General features: G+C 38.3%; 2 protein-coding genes across 3 annotated transcripts in view; one reads left to right on the forward strand and one right to left on the reverse strand.

The window, feature by feature from the left end:
* Window positions 1-283: 283 nt before the first annotated feature.
* Window positions 284-18,370, reverse strand: LOC124619892 (trafficking protein particle complex subunit 4). Its single transcript, XM_047146522.1, has 3 exons — window positions 18,031-18,370; window positions 1,514-1,792; window positions 284-1,438 (listed from the first exon to the last, which is right to left on the reverse strand). Exons 1-3 carry the CDS (start codon window positions 18,203-18,205, stop codon window positions 1,239-1,241), a joined length of 654 nt encoding a protein of 217 aa, XP_047002478.1. The 5' UTR covers window positions 18,206-18,370; the 3' UTR covers window positions 284-1,238.
* Window positions 18,225-18,643, forward strand: part of LOC124619891 (etoposide-induced protein 2.4 homolog) — a 39,829-nt gene continuing 39,410 nt past the window's right edge. The window contains exon 1 of one of the 2 annotated variants that reach the window (XM_047146520.1): window positions 18,225-18,640. In XM_047146520.1, coding sequence (XP_047002476.1) covers window positions 18,524-18,640 — 117 coding nt within the window. In that variant the 5' untranslated portion in view covers window positions 18,225-18,523. The remainder of the gene's footprint in view (window positions 18,641-18,643) is intronic. The other variant, XM_047146521.1, reaches the window with a different exon arrangement.

The following is an 18,643-nucleotide window of genomic DNA, read 5'->3' on the forward strand; positions in this document are numbered from 1 at the left end:
AATACTTTGGACAAACTGTTAATTAGTTTGGAATTAATTAAGGGCTGGCTTTGCTAACATGTTTCCAACTACAGCCAAACAGATACTTTAAGATTACTAGTATTTCGTCTTCCAAATGTTTATAATGAGTACAGAATTTATATTTGTTTATACGTCAACAATAGAATTTAAGTTACAAAAAATTACTGATTTCAACCTATAACAAAAGATACTAAGTAGGAATAGTCAAAATAAAATAGAAAATCAATTACACACATAAAACTAAGCACAAAATTAGATCTGATGTTATATTCTTTAAAACTGAGGACCAACCTTTCTCTTCTATGGAAATGCAGATAATATTTACGTATGTTAATGGTAATTACTTGAAATTGAAAAACTGAATTTTAAGGAGGCAGATGGCAAAACATGAGGGGAAGTAAAAATCTCCCAGCTTGCTTCGTAATCAGCCTTTCCTTCTCATCCTGTATGGTAAGTCTGCCCTAACGCGTGGTTCTGGGTGACTTTCCCAAAATCTACCCCTTTTCTTAGACCACTCCAGTCCTTTTCCTTCATTCTTCTTCCTTCCTTTTCAACCCTTCTGCCTCAAGAAGGAGCCTCTGGCTCAAAAGATTGCCAATCACATCAGTCTTTTATGTATGTGTTCTGCTGCCACTTCGTGGGAAGATTTTTTATCTATCCAATTATGTAGCTATTCACTGTGTTAGTTGAGGGACTGAGCAATTAAAAGTACAGAAGACTAATTGTGTTGTCATTTAAGTAAAGCATAAGACATTGTTTGCTTCCCTCTTCATAGTTCCTGCAGCATCCACAATTAAGCTTTGCAAATACATCAAAGAAATGTGAACTACTCCCAAACTGTGCTATTATGTGACTTACTTCAGTCCAAGATTTCAGCAACACTATCACTTTTTTTTTCGATTTTTCAAATGTTGAAGAAACAAAGACAGAACAACAGAAATGTGTCTTACAATGATGACAAGAAAGGCACCATAAAAATCAATGATAAACCAGAATCAGATAAAATCTTGGGGATCAGAGATACAGAAATCAGAAATATAACAAGCTGTTCTTTTTTCTGAACCAGCATGAAAATTATTTTTTTTCCTTATCAACTACATTTCAATAGCGAATTGAACAATCATTTTAGTCATATATCACAGATTTCTTGTAAGCTTTATATTTATAATACAAACAAACTGAAACAATTTTTCAAATGTTCCTTCCTGTATTACCAACTACACATTACTTACTCCTTGTTTTTCTATAGTATCAAGTAAACTTTGGAGATGAGTATCAAATAGTTCACATCTTATTGGCATCTCTAATGAGTAAAATGGGTTTTTCAGTGCATAGTCTGAATACAGTTCATAAATTTTCTTTAGCAGGACCTCCATCCCTTGTTGTTGAGGTTCTGCTACCACCATGAATTTTACTCCTATAAAAGAAAAAAAAATTGTCAGCTTCATGAACTATATGCTCAGATACTATGTGAGGTGCAAAGTTACTGCACCTGTAAGTGTCTGAAAACAGTGGAGTTTAAAGGTATCTGCTTCCAGTACTTCAATTCCAGAACTTCTTGGCTCCGGACTTAACTGACTTGCAATTGCAAAGAGTGGATAGAACATGCTGGCCAAGAAAATTTTTTCATTGGTTGTCATTTTAGATCTTCCAAATCTCAAGTTAAGAGGAAAATTCTCTTCATTTTCTAAAACCTCAAATACATCTCTACCATCATCCAGTTGTCTCCCTGTGACTGGTATCCCATTCACTGAGATTAAGACATGTCCAACTGGAAAAAAATAACAAAAATGTAATAAATGTTGTGTCTGAAATACAGCAAATGAGAAATTTCAACAAGAATTTCCTTTTATTATTTATGAATAAATATTTATCCCTTGGAACTATATGGATCACAGCTGACATTTCCTTTCCACACAGAAACCTACAATTTTTCCCAGGTGATTAATGGTGGTTTTAAAAGTTACAAATATTTACCAACTTTTCCCATAATCATCAAACAGTTTGAAATAAGGAAAGATATATTTATTTATTTGTTAAATAAAACTTGCAAAACCTGGACTACTAGTGCCAGTAAAAAATGTCTGTTTTCAAACAAGGACGGCAGCAAAAGAAATGTGTAATGGAATAAAAAAAATGAAGTAAAAACTTGTCACCCTGACAAATACCACTCTTAAGTCCCACAACAACAGAGCAAACATTCCGAATAACAGTGGTGGTGGTGGTGGTGGTGGTGGTGGTGGTGGTGTATGAGGAGGAGGAGGAGGAGGAGGAAAGGTTTTGTGGGGGTTACACGGTTGGGTCAGTAGTGTCCATAATAAACTGTTGAAACATGGGTTATTTAAGATTTTCAAACACTAGATAAAAATCGGAAGGGAAGTGGAAAGAGAAGTGGCTAAGTACTACATTTAGTCCTAAAAAAAGATGAGCCAGCCAATTGCAATACAATGAACTCTAAACATTTACTTTGTATCCTGCAAAATTTTAAAACAGGCTGTCATCAGCTAAAAGAAAGGACAGATTTCAACTGTGTTTTCTTCTGTCCTTTCATGGTAATATAAATGGGAAATCATCAAAATGTAGCATAATGAAATGTATAAATCAGATTCACCACAAACTGGTGAGTCTTTGTCAGTGTTTCTCCTCCCCATATGAAGCCAAAATGTTGAAAATTCACAGTGATGTGCTGCAACATTTACTGGTAAGTGTCCACACTGACAGGCAATGCTCAAGAATCAGTTGAATGAGGATTATGCAACTTACCACTTCATTGGGTGAATAAAATTTCCTTAAGATGCTTCCAATGAATTTGTTTGGTGTCTGCTTTTCCTATGACTACTTTAATGTGTTGTTCCACAATAGGTTGGACCAGATCAATACTGCTGCATATTTTATGGTTCTTTATACAGGGTGATTCAAAAATGCATGTAAATATTTTAAGGGTGTATTTGTGAGGTAAATATAAGACAAAAATGTTCTATAAATGTTTTTCCATAAACGTTTAATTCCAGAGTTATCGTTAAATACGAAAGTCATGTCCGTATCAAAACGACGGCAGTGCAAGCAGCAGGATGCCATATTCTGGTACGTAATTCACATACGTATCTCCCAACAGTTGATTCGAAACTGCATGAATAGTGTTTGTTTTTGTTTGCACGTGATGTTTACTCCTACTGTACGGAAGATGGCGCTGATGTTGTTGGTAACGGAAAAGTACGTCCTGTCGTTCATTCATCGTCGGAAGGCTAAAGGTTTCGTGCACATGATGTACTCAAACAGTGAGTATGCTGATATGCACCTTGTGTATGGTGCAGCAGATGGAAATGCACTTGCAGCAAGACGAAGGTACAGTGAGCTGTTTCCAGGAAGACGGTTACCAAGTCATCAGACGTTTGTATCTGTGGACAGACGTATGCGGGAGTATGGCATTCGTCCTGGGCCACATTCAGGTCGACCACTTGAGCATGCAGTGAACGTCGAGGAACATGTTTTGGACCTGGTAGACCAAGATCCATCTATCAGTACGAGACAAATTAGTGCAGCTGTACGACTTCCACAATCTACTGTATGGCGGCTGCTTCGGAGACAACAGTTGCATCCATTTCACCTGCAAAAAGTGCACGAATTGACACCTGAAGACTATCCTCGCCGTCAGCAATTCTGCCAGTGGTTACAAGAGCGTCATTTGAATGATCCAATGTTCATTCGGCGGATATTATTTACAGATGAGGCCATGTTTACTCGTGCGGGTGTAATCAATTCGCATAATATGCACCAGTGGGCTGTCGAGAATCCTGGCGCGAGAATTGTGCGTGGATATCAACATCAATTCTCCATAAACATTTGGTGTGGTATTGTGGGGAATTACTTACTCGGACCTCATGTTCTGCCTCCAAGGCTGAATGGGCACGCGTACTGCGAATTTTTGGAGGGAGAATTGCCTGGATTGTTACAGGATGTCCCTCTTGCAACACGAGCCACCATGTGGTTTATGCACGATGGTGCTCCCGCCCATTACAGCCGCAACGTAAGGGCGTACCTCAATTCTGCGTATCCACATCGATGGATAGGTCGCGGAGGACCAATTGCTTGGCCAGATCACCTGACCTGAACCCTTTAGACTTTTATTTATGGGGCCGACTAAAGACATTGGTGTATTCTTCTGCAGTACCGAACAGAGAAGTGCTACAACAAAGAATTGAAGGTGGTTGTGAAATTATTCGTGGAGAGTTGAACGGACTGTGTAATGTGCAGAGATCATTGATGCGACGAGCACGGGTCTGTCTGCAAGTTCAGGGACAGCATTTTGAACATGCATTGCATTAAGATTTGTGCAAATACAGTACAGTACAGTACAGTCTGTAAAATGCTTCAATTTTCCTTAGTTATTGTGCATTGCTGTAGTTCAATCAACAGGACCTAAATTAATACAGTGTTCGCGAGGAATTGTTTCAGTTTGTTACGTCACGTTTATTTATCAGTTTGCGTTGTTAGTCCAAATGCACTGTAATTAAACTGTGAACTCTGGGAATTAAATACCTTACGTTGTATTGAATGTATTATCCTGTTTTGTTCATAACTCTGTAATAAGCCAAGTATGGAAAAAATTGTATAGAACATTTTTGTCTTATATTTACCTCACAAATACACCCTTGAAATATTTACATGCATTTTTGAATCACCCTGTATATCCAGTCACTGATCACAGACCATTTAATCAAACAATTGGGGGGAGGGGGTCTCTGATTATTTGTGTGCAATAATGACCATTTATTTATACTTATAGCTAACAAATTGTGTACCAAACTTTGATCCTTTGAAAGTTTCCTGCATTTTATTACAATCTGGCATATAAAACAAGCTCATATACTGACAGATACCCACCAGATGATTTATAAATATCTTGAAGAGTAGCAACCCTATAACACTCCCTCACTTTCATACCTCACTATTTCAATTTGTTAAGATGACACAGAGTTCTATCAGCCAAGTAGCCCTCAACCCAATCACAAAAAGCTAGTCGAGTTCGTGTTTGATTCATAAGATGGCAAAGTATAAATTTATTAAACATAGTTTGAAAGTCAAGGAACATAGCATCAACTCAGGTGCCCAAATCTACTCTCTTCTAGATCTCACGGACAAATCGAGAGATCACAGTTTCACAAAATTGATGTTTGTGGAATTGGTTTCTGCACAGGAGGTTTTGGTCTGTGTCATAATACATGAGCATAAAATGTGTTCTAAAATACATTGCCAGTGAATTAAGTGAATTAGGTCTCCAGACATGTGCATTTGTCTCAGAACTCTTCCTGGAAACAAGAATGACTTGCACCATTTTCTAAACTTTTTTGATGCTTTTCTGTTCCAGCAACCTACAATAAAGTGCTGCTACAATGGAATACATTGCTTCTTGTCCTATATGTAGAATTATACAGAGATCACATTGAGTTCAGTAGTCTTTCCATTGTTGAGCACTTGTAGTTGAGTATTTTGTATTTACTTATCGCAATATCTGTATTCATGTCAAAATTGAAAGAAGGAACAGTAGCAGACTCTTACCTCCACCTGACAATAAAATACAAGTAAACGTTTTCACATTCAAAATGATTCTGTTGTTTCAGCTTTGTCAGGAGACAAGTGAATGACTACAAATTGCAAAGGGTTATGAAGAGCAATTGAACTCCGAACTCTGCTTGGGAAGCATTGTAAAATTACCGCATTAGAAGTAGTGTAACAGATTTTTATAATATAGTAGAGGTATAGGGTAAGAATGATACCAGACATTGCCTTTAAGGACTGCTTTAGATTTTATCACTGGAAGAACTCAAGCCACAATTGCTCCTCTCAGAGAATGTTCACTACTGTAGATGGCTGGATCATAGTAGTTGTTGACGATGATGGTGATGATTTGGGCAAAATGTTCTAACATGGTATGGGAAACTTCACCCTTGCTTGTCTGGAGAATTACATTAATCCTGAGAGCATTAATATCATACCTAGTTCCTCTCCCAGGGATACTCAGGTCATGCTATTGATAGGCTAGTGAAACTGTTTAAGCCTGCTAAGTGTATTTCTTGCTCTTTGGATTGATTGGGCTGTGATATTCTTTTTAACAGAAATTATAGAATAGTTATTCTAGTCAATTAGGAAGCTGGCTTCTCAAGTTGTGACAGTTGCAGGCCTGTGTCAGAAGTGACACAATCTACACTGGACAGTTCAATTGAAAAATACCTTTAAATACACTCAGACTTAAGTGATAATTAATCACAACTAATGCTGGGTTAAGATACAATTTAAGTTGCTTTGCCTTTGTTTGCACAGTGTGTTATGCATACGGAAACCAGATCAGTGGTTCGGAGAAGACATTTTGATTTATCAAAAGCTTTCGATACAGTATCATGTGAAACATTATACAACAAACTGCAGTTCTACAAAGGTACAGAAAATCAGGTTGAATAAGTGAAATCTTACATGATTTACAGAATGTTTTGACAACATGAATTAGAATACTTCATGCCTCACCACATAAATGAAGCACTGAGCAACAAACAAGCATATTTAAAAGTAAACTAAGCTATTGGACAACTTCCTTTGCCAGATTTAGAAAAAGCACATACTCCCATTGAAAGTAGACTAAGCTATCAGATGAAGTCTCTTCCCAGATTTTTTTCTAAATCTGATGTAGGACTTTGTATGATAGCTTAGTCTGCTTTTAAATGAGCCTGTCCGCCCCTCAATGTCTCATCTGTGTGTTGAGTAGCAACCTATCCTAATTCATATTGTTATTAATCCAGAGGGCTTTTCCACTGTTTACTAGAATTTTTCGTGTTGAACTTAGTGGTATATAGTCTGGGTGACTATCCACGCATGCTGGTATTCTACATGAATCTAAGTACAAGTTCAAATTGTATTTACTATTTATATTAGGGAGTTTCTGTACAACTGATGGAACATGTGTAGCAGTATTTTTGTCATGCTGGTCTGCAGCTCAATGTGTCATCTTTATGGCAAGTAGCCATCTTTCCTTTTCATAATTATATCACTGTTTGTTTGCGTAACGGCTTTTCTTCCAGCCCACATGCCTGCTTCTTTACTTCCTGAATCCCTACTCCCCACTGTTGATGCAGCATCCCTATATGCTAACATCCCTTATGGCCACAGTCTTGCTGCAACTAAACACTACCTCTCCCAGTGTCCTTCAGACTACAAACCTCATTCCTCATACATCTTACTAATTTTACCTTAACACACAACTACTTCTCCTTCGAAGGGAAGGTATACAAATGAATCCACAGCATAGCCACAGGCATCTGCATGGCACCATCCTACGGCAACCTGTTTATGGCCCATTCCTAGCCTCCGAAAACCTCGAACTCTTGACTGGTTCAGGTTCACTGACAATATCTTCATGGTATTGTAAATTTCCTGCTCCCGAAATTATCCCAGCCTTAACCTATGATAACCTACTGTCCGAATACCTTTCACTCAACAGTCTCAACTCCCCTCTGTCCTATAATCTCCTCCCAGTTCATATCGTCTTGCCCTCATTGTGAAATGCTCACTGACAATGCACCAACAGTCTTTTCCCCTCTCTGCTCCTCTCCTTTTCTGCGCCCTGTCCCCCACCCCCACTTCCTCCATCACACATAGCCTCCTGATGCTGCACCTGGCAACACTGTCCTACCACCTTTGCCCCTGGCATGCTCCACCAGATGGCACTCTTCTCTCCTGCTACAAATACCCTGCTATTCCTCCCCTTTCCCTGCCCCACTCTGGACACAACAGCTGTAGTCTGGCCAGAGAGGCCGAAGGTAGTGGCCAAATGTGCCTGCATGTGTAAATGTGTGTTTGTGTTTCTTTCTTTTCTGAAAAAGGCTTTGGCTGAAAGCTCAGTGTGTAATAGTCTCTTCATTATGCCTGTCTGCAAGTCAACATGTCATCTTTCTAGTGAGTAGCAAATCTATTCTTTTTATTGTTGATATTCCAATGTAGAATTTGTTTAACATGAAGCAACAATGTAAGTGCAGTAGTTTTTTCTAATGTTCTCATGGCCTATGTAATAACAAGAACAGTAGAGATATTAAAATATGAAGTAGAACTAATAGCTGGTGAAATCTGTAATGCAAATTCCCTCCTCATCAGTCAAGAAAAGATGATGATGTACATATTACATGACATCAACGCATGTTAATAGAACCAGACTAAAATGCTGTCAATTTTTCCTTGTGATAATAAAGGATTTCCAACTGTCTTCATGATAAACATTATAGAAAATCTAGTATAATAAATAAGGAAGTGTATATTTGCTCTGAGGAACCTATGCCACTTTTTTACTATTACTGTGCTCAAAGTAATTTATAATGCTGTAAGTCATAAAACACACAGCAGTATACTAAGGAGCCAACAAAACTTTTTACCAGTATTTTTAAATTGCAAAAAAAATGCATTGAGGATAATTTGCAGCATGGCTCCCAGAACTTATTGTAGAGCTAGTTTACGAGTACTCCGAATTATACCTTTATTATTTACTGTGTCATCTGTATGTTATCCCCTTGGAGTCCTGTCACCAGCGAGTAACAGTCAGTGCCTTGTAAGTACATAACATTTGTACAAACACTCAAATCTTAGATATGAAATTCTTTCCTGGGGAACATGTGTACAAAATATACAAACAGTTTTCCAACTAAAGAAAATAGCCATATACTATCTAAAAATAGTACTTGAGTTCATTGTAAATACCTGTTCAAATCACTGAGCATTTTAACTACATCAAGCAAGTAAATCTGCCAATCAGTTAAGCACATCTAACATCTTTGATAACTATTGCATAAATAGCTCTGTTCATGACCATAGAACAAGATCTAGACTGAACTTATATTTACTATAAAAGAATAAATATAACACTCAAAACATTTTCTAACAATATTTCAAATTGTACAATAAACTGCCTAATGAGATTAAGAATATTTTAATAAAATAAGCTCTTTCAGACACAGTTAAAAAATAAGGCTACCTGTTAAGCTCTATACAAAGAGGGTTTACTTAATGACACAGTGTAAGGGTTTGGCAAAAATATGTAACATTAGTTAAAATAATAAAGCACCTCTTCCATTTCACAACAAACTTCTTTTTTTCTTACACTTTCAGAGCCCTACATCAAAGCTCTGCAACTTATACAACTAGATATCTTATCCTTGTTCTGAGCTCATCTCCAGTAATTATGAAGGGATATACGCACAGTTTTCATGTAAGCAAATAAGAAGTTAGGATACATAAAATGGAAAGCAAACATCATCATGGGATCCTGATGTCAACTGACAGTGTGTGTACCATAATGCACTCAGCAACTGGTATTGAGAAATGAATTATCAATGTAGCACCAGCTTTTTATGTTATTAGATAATTTCTTTGCAAGAATTTATGAAACTCTCATCTTTCAATCTAATCTATACCCCAGGCTACACAACAGGGCAGTGTGTCATCACAACCTACATTACAAAAAGTGATATAGACACAAAAGAAATAATGTCAGTGTTCTGTCTGCACACATATGACATAATATGTCATATTAAGGAACAAAGCCAACATCTATTCTCAATAGGATCAGCTGACCTGTATTGTATACTAGGAGTAAAATGAATGAGGTTGAGCCATTTTAAGCAGACTAGTCATATTTTCAGGAGAGAGGAGTCTCCGAGACAACTAGTTATCCTGATTTAGGTTTTCCATGGTTTCCTACTATCAGGAAGAGTACTAGAACATTTTTCCACAGAAGTGACTTTCGAGCCCACCCCAACCCTCTTTTGTTTCACACTCTTTCACCTGTGTCAGATTTCACCATTTGCAGTGATATGCACTTTTTATAAACATCCCACGTGGGTGCCCCTGGTGCTCCACTCACTTTGGCACCTGAAGCAGCCACTACTAATTTGGAATGTCACATACAGAATTCTTACACCTGTGGCGCCTCTGACAATCCTTTCAGTTTTGCATCCCAAGCTGTGGCTCATGTCACTTGTGCCTTAAACCGGCCCTGCCCACGATATAAGGCTACAGCTGACTATCTGTTCCATCTGTATGTATGCAAATATCTGACTATACGAATTATAGGAAAAGATAGAGTGCTACTTACTGTAAAGAAAACACGTTAAGTTGCAGACAGGCACAATTAAAAGACACTTACACAAAAGTTTTGGTCGCAGCCTTCATCAGCAAAAGAGAAACAAACACCATTCACACACACAAGCAAGCACGCCTCATGCAATAAGTAAGTGTCTTTTAATTGCGCCCATCTCCCATGTAACATGTCCTCTTTACGGTAAGTAGCAATCTATCTTTTCCTACACTGTCGATATTCCTACCTGGAGTTTCCTTTGTTTACATTGCTTGATTTTGTCAATATGAATTGCTTTTTCTCCCTTAAATGACATTTGATAGCTACATAAAAGTTATCCACTACTCCACCACCACCACCACCACCACCATCACCACCACCACTACTACTACTAGCATCTAGGCACGACTTATGGCCTTCTTAAGGACAATTCAAAACAGGTTATATGTTTGCTATAGGAAAAAAGTATAAGAATATCTTAAAAAGAAATCAACTATTGTTTCAAAGGCTGTATGTTACAAGCATGTAAAAACAGGCTTCAAATAATTATAGAATCATTTTTTTAGAAAGTAATTTGTTCTTTATACAAGAACATAACAAAACAAACAGGCATACAGCAGGTAAAAGTTGCAGCAATTGAGTGGAATAGAAAACAGTTAAACAAAATGTATTGTAATGACTGGCCTAGAAACAACCTATGACTAATTCCCCTTTAGGGGAAAGGAAAAAGATGTTTTATCAATATTAGAAACTCTGCCAGTGTTCCCAGAATGAAGTATTCTCTTTGCAGCAGAATGTGCGCTGGTATGAATAGTAGGATAGAAGGTATTAGCAGAAGTAAAGCTGTGAGGATGATCACGAGTCATGCTCGGGTAGCTCAATCGGTGGAGAACTTGCCAGCGACAGGCAAAGGTCTCAACTTCAAGTCTAAGTCTAGCACACAGTTTTAATGTGCCAGGAAGTTTCATATCAGTAAATATTCTGCTGCAGAGTGAAAATTTCATTCTGGAGATGTCCCAGAGGCTGTGGCAAAGCTATATCTCTGTTAGGGTTGTTTAACATATCCTTAATCATTAAGAGCTTCAGATACTTCCTGGAACCAATTTCATATTTTTCTTCCCTGTAATGGAACCTCTAGCCCCATTAACATCCAGCATATTTTAGTGAAAAAAACTTTCTCGCTCTTAATAAAGCCACGATAGCACTTTTCTCCAGTTTGATTGTTTGCAATGCAGCATTAGAATTTCATAAATCTGCCTTTTCAATAAGTTTTTGCAAAGATCAATAGAGATTGTCCTCACAAATTGGCAGCATCATGTTGGACAGTCCACAACCAAGCCCATCAATATTTTTTCTCCCCCTCCCTCTCAAGACAGAATATGTGCCACAGTGCCCAGTAGTGGAGACAGACCAGAAATTTTATTCCTTAATGTTCTTGGAGCATTATACAATTTGCTTGCAGTAACAACTTTCATTCCCCCAAGAATAGCCTCCAGCGCATTTTTAACTCCACTGAGAGGATACTGAAATCTCTTATTTTTTGGTTGACTCCAAAACTTTGGGTTAAAAAGTGTTATATTTTCAAAATTCATGTAACAAAAATGGCTCTGAGCACTATGTGACTTAACATCTGTGGTCATCAGTCCCCTAGAACTTAGAACTACTTAAACCTAACTAACCTAAGGACATCACACACATCCATGCCCGAGGCAGGATTCGAACCTGCGACCGTAGCAGTCGCGTGGCTCCGGACTGAGCGCCTAGAACCGCGAGACCACCGCAGCCGGCTAATTCATGTAACAAATTTCACTAAGTTACAAGGATAGATCAATTAATATGAGGTGCTCAGACAAGACTAATAATTAGGTCTATCTCTGTATAAAAAAAATACTGGAAACTGTTTAAATATGCCTACTTAAATAAAATCAGTCTAGTTAGAAATGAAGACCAAAACTGTATTATAGATGTTGTGTCATATTTTTAAAAGTGGCCACTACAGGACACACACATCTCTACTTATGGCCAAAAGCATGGGCGTAACAGGGAACCATGACTAAAGATGGGTTTGTTAATGGCCACAGAAGTTTAATAATATGTTGTTGGGTTGTACCATACTGAACTTGTAAGAAATGAAACTATAATACTTAACCTTACCTTCCAACAGTTTGTTCTGATGTTTTATTTAAATGTGTAGAATATTAAAAACAAATTATGTGTTGCTTAAAGAAAAACTCGGTGAAACAACTTCAACACAGATATTTTCACAAAATCATGATTCTGAACAATAATAAAGGAATGCTTCTACATCTAATTGAATAGCACATTTCATGTTGTCCATAATAAGTTATTGCAAGATTGGCTGATATTCAAAAGAAGCTTCAAAATTCACTAACTGCATCAAAGTGGCCAAAGTGAGGTAGTGGCCAAAACAGGAGCCTTGACACTGACACTACTACTACTACTACTACTACTACTACACAGATTGGGTGTATTTAAATGGGAACGATCATGGGTACCAAGTCATATGTGTCAAGAACAATAACCTGACCAAGTATGACATTGTAAGTTAGTTCTATATTTATTATCACTACTGTATTGACTACTGTATATGTTAACACTAGTGATGTATTGACACTTACAATGCCTGATAGTTTCTGAGGCCTCGTACGATTTACTTGGACAAATATCTTGAACAGGCTACACAAAATACCAAATAGTATTAAAGTTCTGTGATTAGGCCATAAGGATCAAATTTTACTAACCAGAAGCCATGGCCATCTTCAGAAAACAGCATCACTGAAGCTGGTATGGAGGAGCATATACACTGATCAGCCAGAGCATTATGACCACCTACCTAATAGCTAGTATGCCCATCTCTGGCAAGGATAACAGTAGCAACATGTCATGGCATGGAAGCAATGGGCCTTGGTAGGTCGCTGGAGGGAGTTGGCACCACATTTGCACACGCAGCTCACCTAATGGCCATAAATTCTGGGGAGGGGGGTAATGAGCTCTGAAGCCATGTTCAATCACATCTCAGATGTGTTGAATCAGGTTCAAATCTGGAGAGTTGGAGGGCCATCACATCAACTGGAACTCACCACTGTGTTCCTCGAACGACTCCCATCACACTCCTAGCCTTGTGATGTAGTGTATTATGTTGTTGAAAAATGCCACTGCTGTTGGGAAACATGATCGTCATGAAGCAGTGTATGCGGTCTGCAACCAGGATATGATACTCCTTGGCCATCATGGTGTCTTCATGAACACTGGACCCATGGATGCACACAGGAATGTTTCCCATAGCATAATGGAGACACTGCCAGCTCGTCTCTGGCCCACAGTACAGGTGTTAAGGAGCTCTTCCCCTGGAAGACAATGGATTTGTGCCCTCCCATCGGTATGATGAACAAGGTATCGGGATTCATGAGATCATGCAACATTGTACCAGCATCGAGCGCCAATGGTCATGTGCCTATTTCAGTCGTAGTAGCCAATGTCGTGTTGTTAACATTGGCACATGCATGGGTCGTCGACTCCTTAGGCACATCATTAGGAGTCTTCGGTGCACTGTGTGTTCATACACACTTGTACTCTGCCCAGCATTAAAGTCGGATGTTAGTTCTGCCACAGCTCGTCACCTGTCCTGCTTTACCAGTCTGCCCTGCCTATGATGTCCAACATCTGTAATGATGGGTGGCCACATAACCCCATGCCATATGGATGTGGTTTCACCACCATGTGTTGAAGATGCTCACCACGGCACTCCTTGAACACCCAACGGGTCATGCAGTTTCCAAAATGCTCTTGCTCCAGGCCATCACAATCTGCCCTTGGTCAAAGCTCAGATAGAATGGCGCACCTTCCCCATTCTACACACAGACAGCATGCTCACTGATACTACATACACTGTGTACCATGTGTGTGTGTGTGTGTGTGTGTGTGAGAGTGAGAGAGAGAGAGAGAGAGAGAGAGAGAGAGAGAGAGAGAGGCACTAGCAATCATTTCTGCTATCAACTGATCAACTGGATGGGTTTATATCAATGGCAAGTCAGCGGTCATAATATTCTGGTGGATCAGTATATTGATCACACCACTCTCCCAACTGTTATCAGATTTTCAGTCTCAAAATCACTATTCATTTTAAGTTCCTCCTCAACTAACCTTCACAAGGCTGAGTTCATCTAGTTGAGGCCCTACCAGCAAATAAAAATCCTGGGCAATATTGGAAATTTAACCAGCTCCTTCAAATAGCAGCCAGATCTGCTAACTGCTCAGAAATAGGGACCATATTGTACTTTAATTTCTCTATACTGGGTGAGGGAACATGTAAATGATATTTTGAGTTGAGAGTGAACACTAATTTCCTAAGCTAATTTTTTAAAGTCACTCCAATTACTTATTCCTTCCCTGGCACATTCTTCTAACATCCAGTATATCCAAATCAATAACACATTAAAGTGGAAACACAAGGGTTATAGTTTAATGTACCTTTGACTAATAGGTCACTAGAAATATAACAGGTATTGTTTTGGTGAGGATGAGGAGAGAAATCAGCCATGTCATTTTCAAAGGAACCAATTGCCTTAACTGATTTGGGGAAACCATGGAGTATTCAAATGTCAATGGCTCGATGCAAATTTTAACCATCATCCTAACATGAGTCTTGGCATTTTAAATAATGTTTGGTCATACACAGGTGACAAATGTACACACACTAAATGAGCAGACAAATCGATTGGCAGTGGAGTATGCCCTTGTTGGATTTGACTGCAGTCTGAAGATGTAGGACTGGGACCAAATGATTGTTTCACATATATTTTCCAGCTCCTGAAAACAAATTTTGACAACTGTTTCCCATCAGTAACAATAAAGAATCCCTTAAGTAAACTACAAAATGGAAGAAAAAAAAGGGCAAAGACAAGGATGGTGTACTTACAAGTTCAAACACAATGTGTGTTATTTTGCTGTTAAATGACCAAGTTAAAACAGCAGTGATGCTGAGGGAATTAGATTAGGAAATGAGAGACTTGAAGTAGTAAAGGAGTTTTGCTATTTGGGGAGCAAAATAACTGATGATGGTCGAAGTAGAGAGGATATAAAATGTAGACTGGCAATGCCAAGGAAAGCATTTCTGAAGAAGAGAAATTTTTTAACATCAAGTATAGGTTTAAGTGTCAGGAAGTCGTTTCTGAAAGTATTTGTATGGAGTGTAGCCATGTATGAAAGTGAAACATGGACGATAAATAGTTTGGACAAGAAGAGAATAGAAGCTTTCGAAATGTGGTGCTACAGAACAATGCTGAAGATTAGATGGGTAGATCACATAACTAATGATGAAGTATTGAATAGAATTGGGGAGAAGAGGAGTTTGTGGCACAACTTGACTAGAAGAAGGGATCGGTTGGTAGGACATGTTTTGAGGCATCAAGGGATCACCAGTTTAGTATTGGAGGGCAGCGTGGATGGTAAAAATCGTAGAGGGAGACCAAGAGATGAATACAGTAAGCAGATTCAGAAGGATGTAGGCTGCAGTACGTACTGGGAGATGAAGAAGCTTGCACAGGATAGAGTAGCATGGAGGGCTGCATCAAACCAGTCTCAGGACTGAAGACCACCACAACAACAACAACAACAAAACAGCAGCAGATGCCAGAGCCAAAGATATGATTCATTGCTCTTATCTGAAAGGTAAAGGATTCTACAGGAAGGAAGTAGAAGCAGCCAAGAAGGGTTACAATATTAAGCCAATTTCTGAAGCCTGCAACCCATGCAAAGTGGCCTGTGAACTGGTTGGCGAACACAGAAAAAGACCTACTGCCCTATTAAATGCTTGCAGCCCTGATGGTTTTATTGGTGTTGTTGGGAGTAATGTAGCTGAAGTACCAGACTTGGAAATTGATATTACAAGCAGTATCAGCATTAGTAATAGTTGTATCTTGACCAGGAGGAAGAAAGTGCTTCCAGAGGACATAGTGAAAACTGTGAAAGGTTTTAAACACTGTATTAGCATAGATATATGCGGCATATCGTGTGCTGAAACTGCAATGAATAACCAACTGTTGCTTCATTTCAAAGACTAACAACCTCTCACTGAATAACCAACAGGGATTTTAGAAGAGGGAAATCTACATTTACTACAATGCTTGATGTAACAACAAAAATAATGGAAGCAGTTGAAGAAAAGAACTGCACGGCACTAATTCTTTTGATCTAAATGAGTCATTCTATTGCATTTCTCATAAGACACTGTTGCAAAAATTACAATCCTATGGTATAAAGGGTGTGGTTTTTGAGGCTAAGTCATCTTACCTAAAATACAGGCAGCAAAGTGCTCACATCCAGGGAGTGATGTCTTATGAAATGGCACTTGACGGTGTGCTGCAGACTCCATACTTGGCCCTGTGCTCTTTTTAATATTTGTCAATGACTAATGCTGTGGTGGTCATACCCTGCTCTTTGCAGATGATACACCATTAATAACTAAGGACACACAAATTCAGCAGAGACACTAAAGGATTTTGAATTTATTTAGGCCTATTTGTTTTTATTTATTTAGTCACTTTTTAAGTAGCCAAAAAGTTGATCAAATCAAACAAAATGAACTTAAATGAAGATACAACCCAGAAAATATTATGCAGCGTTGTCGACTGTGGACGCATAGCAAATGTTAGTGGTGTCAAACTCCTGGCAATCACAGCTGATGTGGACCGAACACAATGAACATATGTGTTCTACGCTCTTGAGTAATTTATCTCCTCAGGTAGCTCAAATATGTGATAACAGGAAGGTGCACTGTTCCACAGCCATATCATTGGGGAGACACTACCGGAAGTAAAAACATATTGCTCCTACAAAAGAAAGCTGTAAGAATAATATCTTCAAGCATGTAATTTGACCACTGTAGATCCACTTTCAAGCAGCTAAGAACAATTACAATATTTAGCCTGAATGTATTCGACTCTGTTGCCTATGTAAAAGAAAATCAAGGCTCCTGCAAGACAAGACATTCACAACTATGACACATCTGATATGGCTGCCATTGATATTCCAAGTTGTCACATGAAGTGAGACACTGGACAGTTTTCCCCACAGCAGTCCTGAAGATGTTCGACCACCTACCACTGGATGTTAAAACGTTGCCACTTAGGACGTTCAGAGCTAGAATCATGCCTATGCTGTAAGAATAATATCTTCAAGCAACAGCCACTACATTCTGTAAATGGATTCTTCCCTATAAGTTGAACTGTTGACTGGTCAACATCATATCACCACATTTGTAACCACAAACTAGAAACATTAAAGACATGTACAGAGTTGTTTGTTTTGTTTACAAACACTGTTTATAAAATCAGTATTGCGTAAAGTTTTTTGCCTGATATCTTAGTTTTAGTAGTGGTTTTAATATATAGTCGGTAAGATAGGACGTAATCTGGCAGGGCATGGCCAACGAACGATGCTTACTTAGTAACAATAATAATAGTTTAATGTAGCAATTCAAACTAGAAGGAATTAAAACTAATGTGTGGTTTACTCAGACGCCACAAGCAGTAGAATAATTGGTCTGGGGAGGTACTTTTGACTTTGTGATAAACGTGGGCGAGTAATTGTTAGTGAAATCAGACGTATTTATAATAAATAATGCAATGAAAAAGAATTCGTATAGTAATGTTCCAGACTAAACGTGCAAATTCAAATGAATGCTGGTAGCGGTAAATGTGAAGAGATTGGCACACGATAGACTAGCATGCAGATCTAATCAAACCAGTCTTCGAACTGAAGACAAGTACAAAAATACCCCTTCAAAAATGTTATTTCAACGTAAGGTAACTCTCAGGTAGTTCCTCTGTGGTTCAACCCAGAATCTTGCATTGTGTTGACACTTAAAAACTTACCCATTATACCATCCCTCTGACCAAAAACAACTACTATCTTTTTATTTTCATATATAAGCTTAATATCCAAGGGATAACTGAACGTTTTTTCTGTCTCAATTTTTGGTACATTGTGATCATGATTAAATATCAGACCACCAGACTTCGATACGATGTAAACACCGTACACAACCATAATGCATCACAAACCAGACAACTGGACAAGGTTATTGTGGCAGCTGCTCCTCCCCTGACATCAGATTCTGTGTCGATCTATCGTTTCATTATCATTTAATGGAGACGACGAAATATTAACATAACTGATCTTTATTTTCTCGTTTAGCATTTAAAACCAGAATGGTTTCTCCACTAAAGAATAATGACAAAGCAAGCCCTTCCCCCGACATGTAGCCATGCGCTTCGTATCGAGAATCGATCGTGATTTGTTATTGCAATGATATTTTCTGAATGTTGTAGTTGAGTTTGTTTGAATGTGACTCGCGGAATATACAAAATGGAACATTTTTATGTAAGTCATTTTAGTTATTACAGGAGTTCGAGTAACAGAATACTTTATGAATGGCCCCGTTTTCTTGCACATCTCCCAGAAACTGTTAAAAGTGTTACAAAGGTG

This window comes from Schistocerca americana, chromosome 6 (genome assembly GCF_021461395.2).
Source record: "Schistocerca americana isolate TAMUIC-IGC-003095 chromosome 6, iqSchAmer2.1, whole genome shotgun sequence".
Lineage (NCBI taxonomy): Eukaryota > Metazoa > Arthropoda > Insecta > Orthoptera > Acrididae > Schistocerca > Schistocerca americana.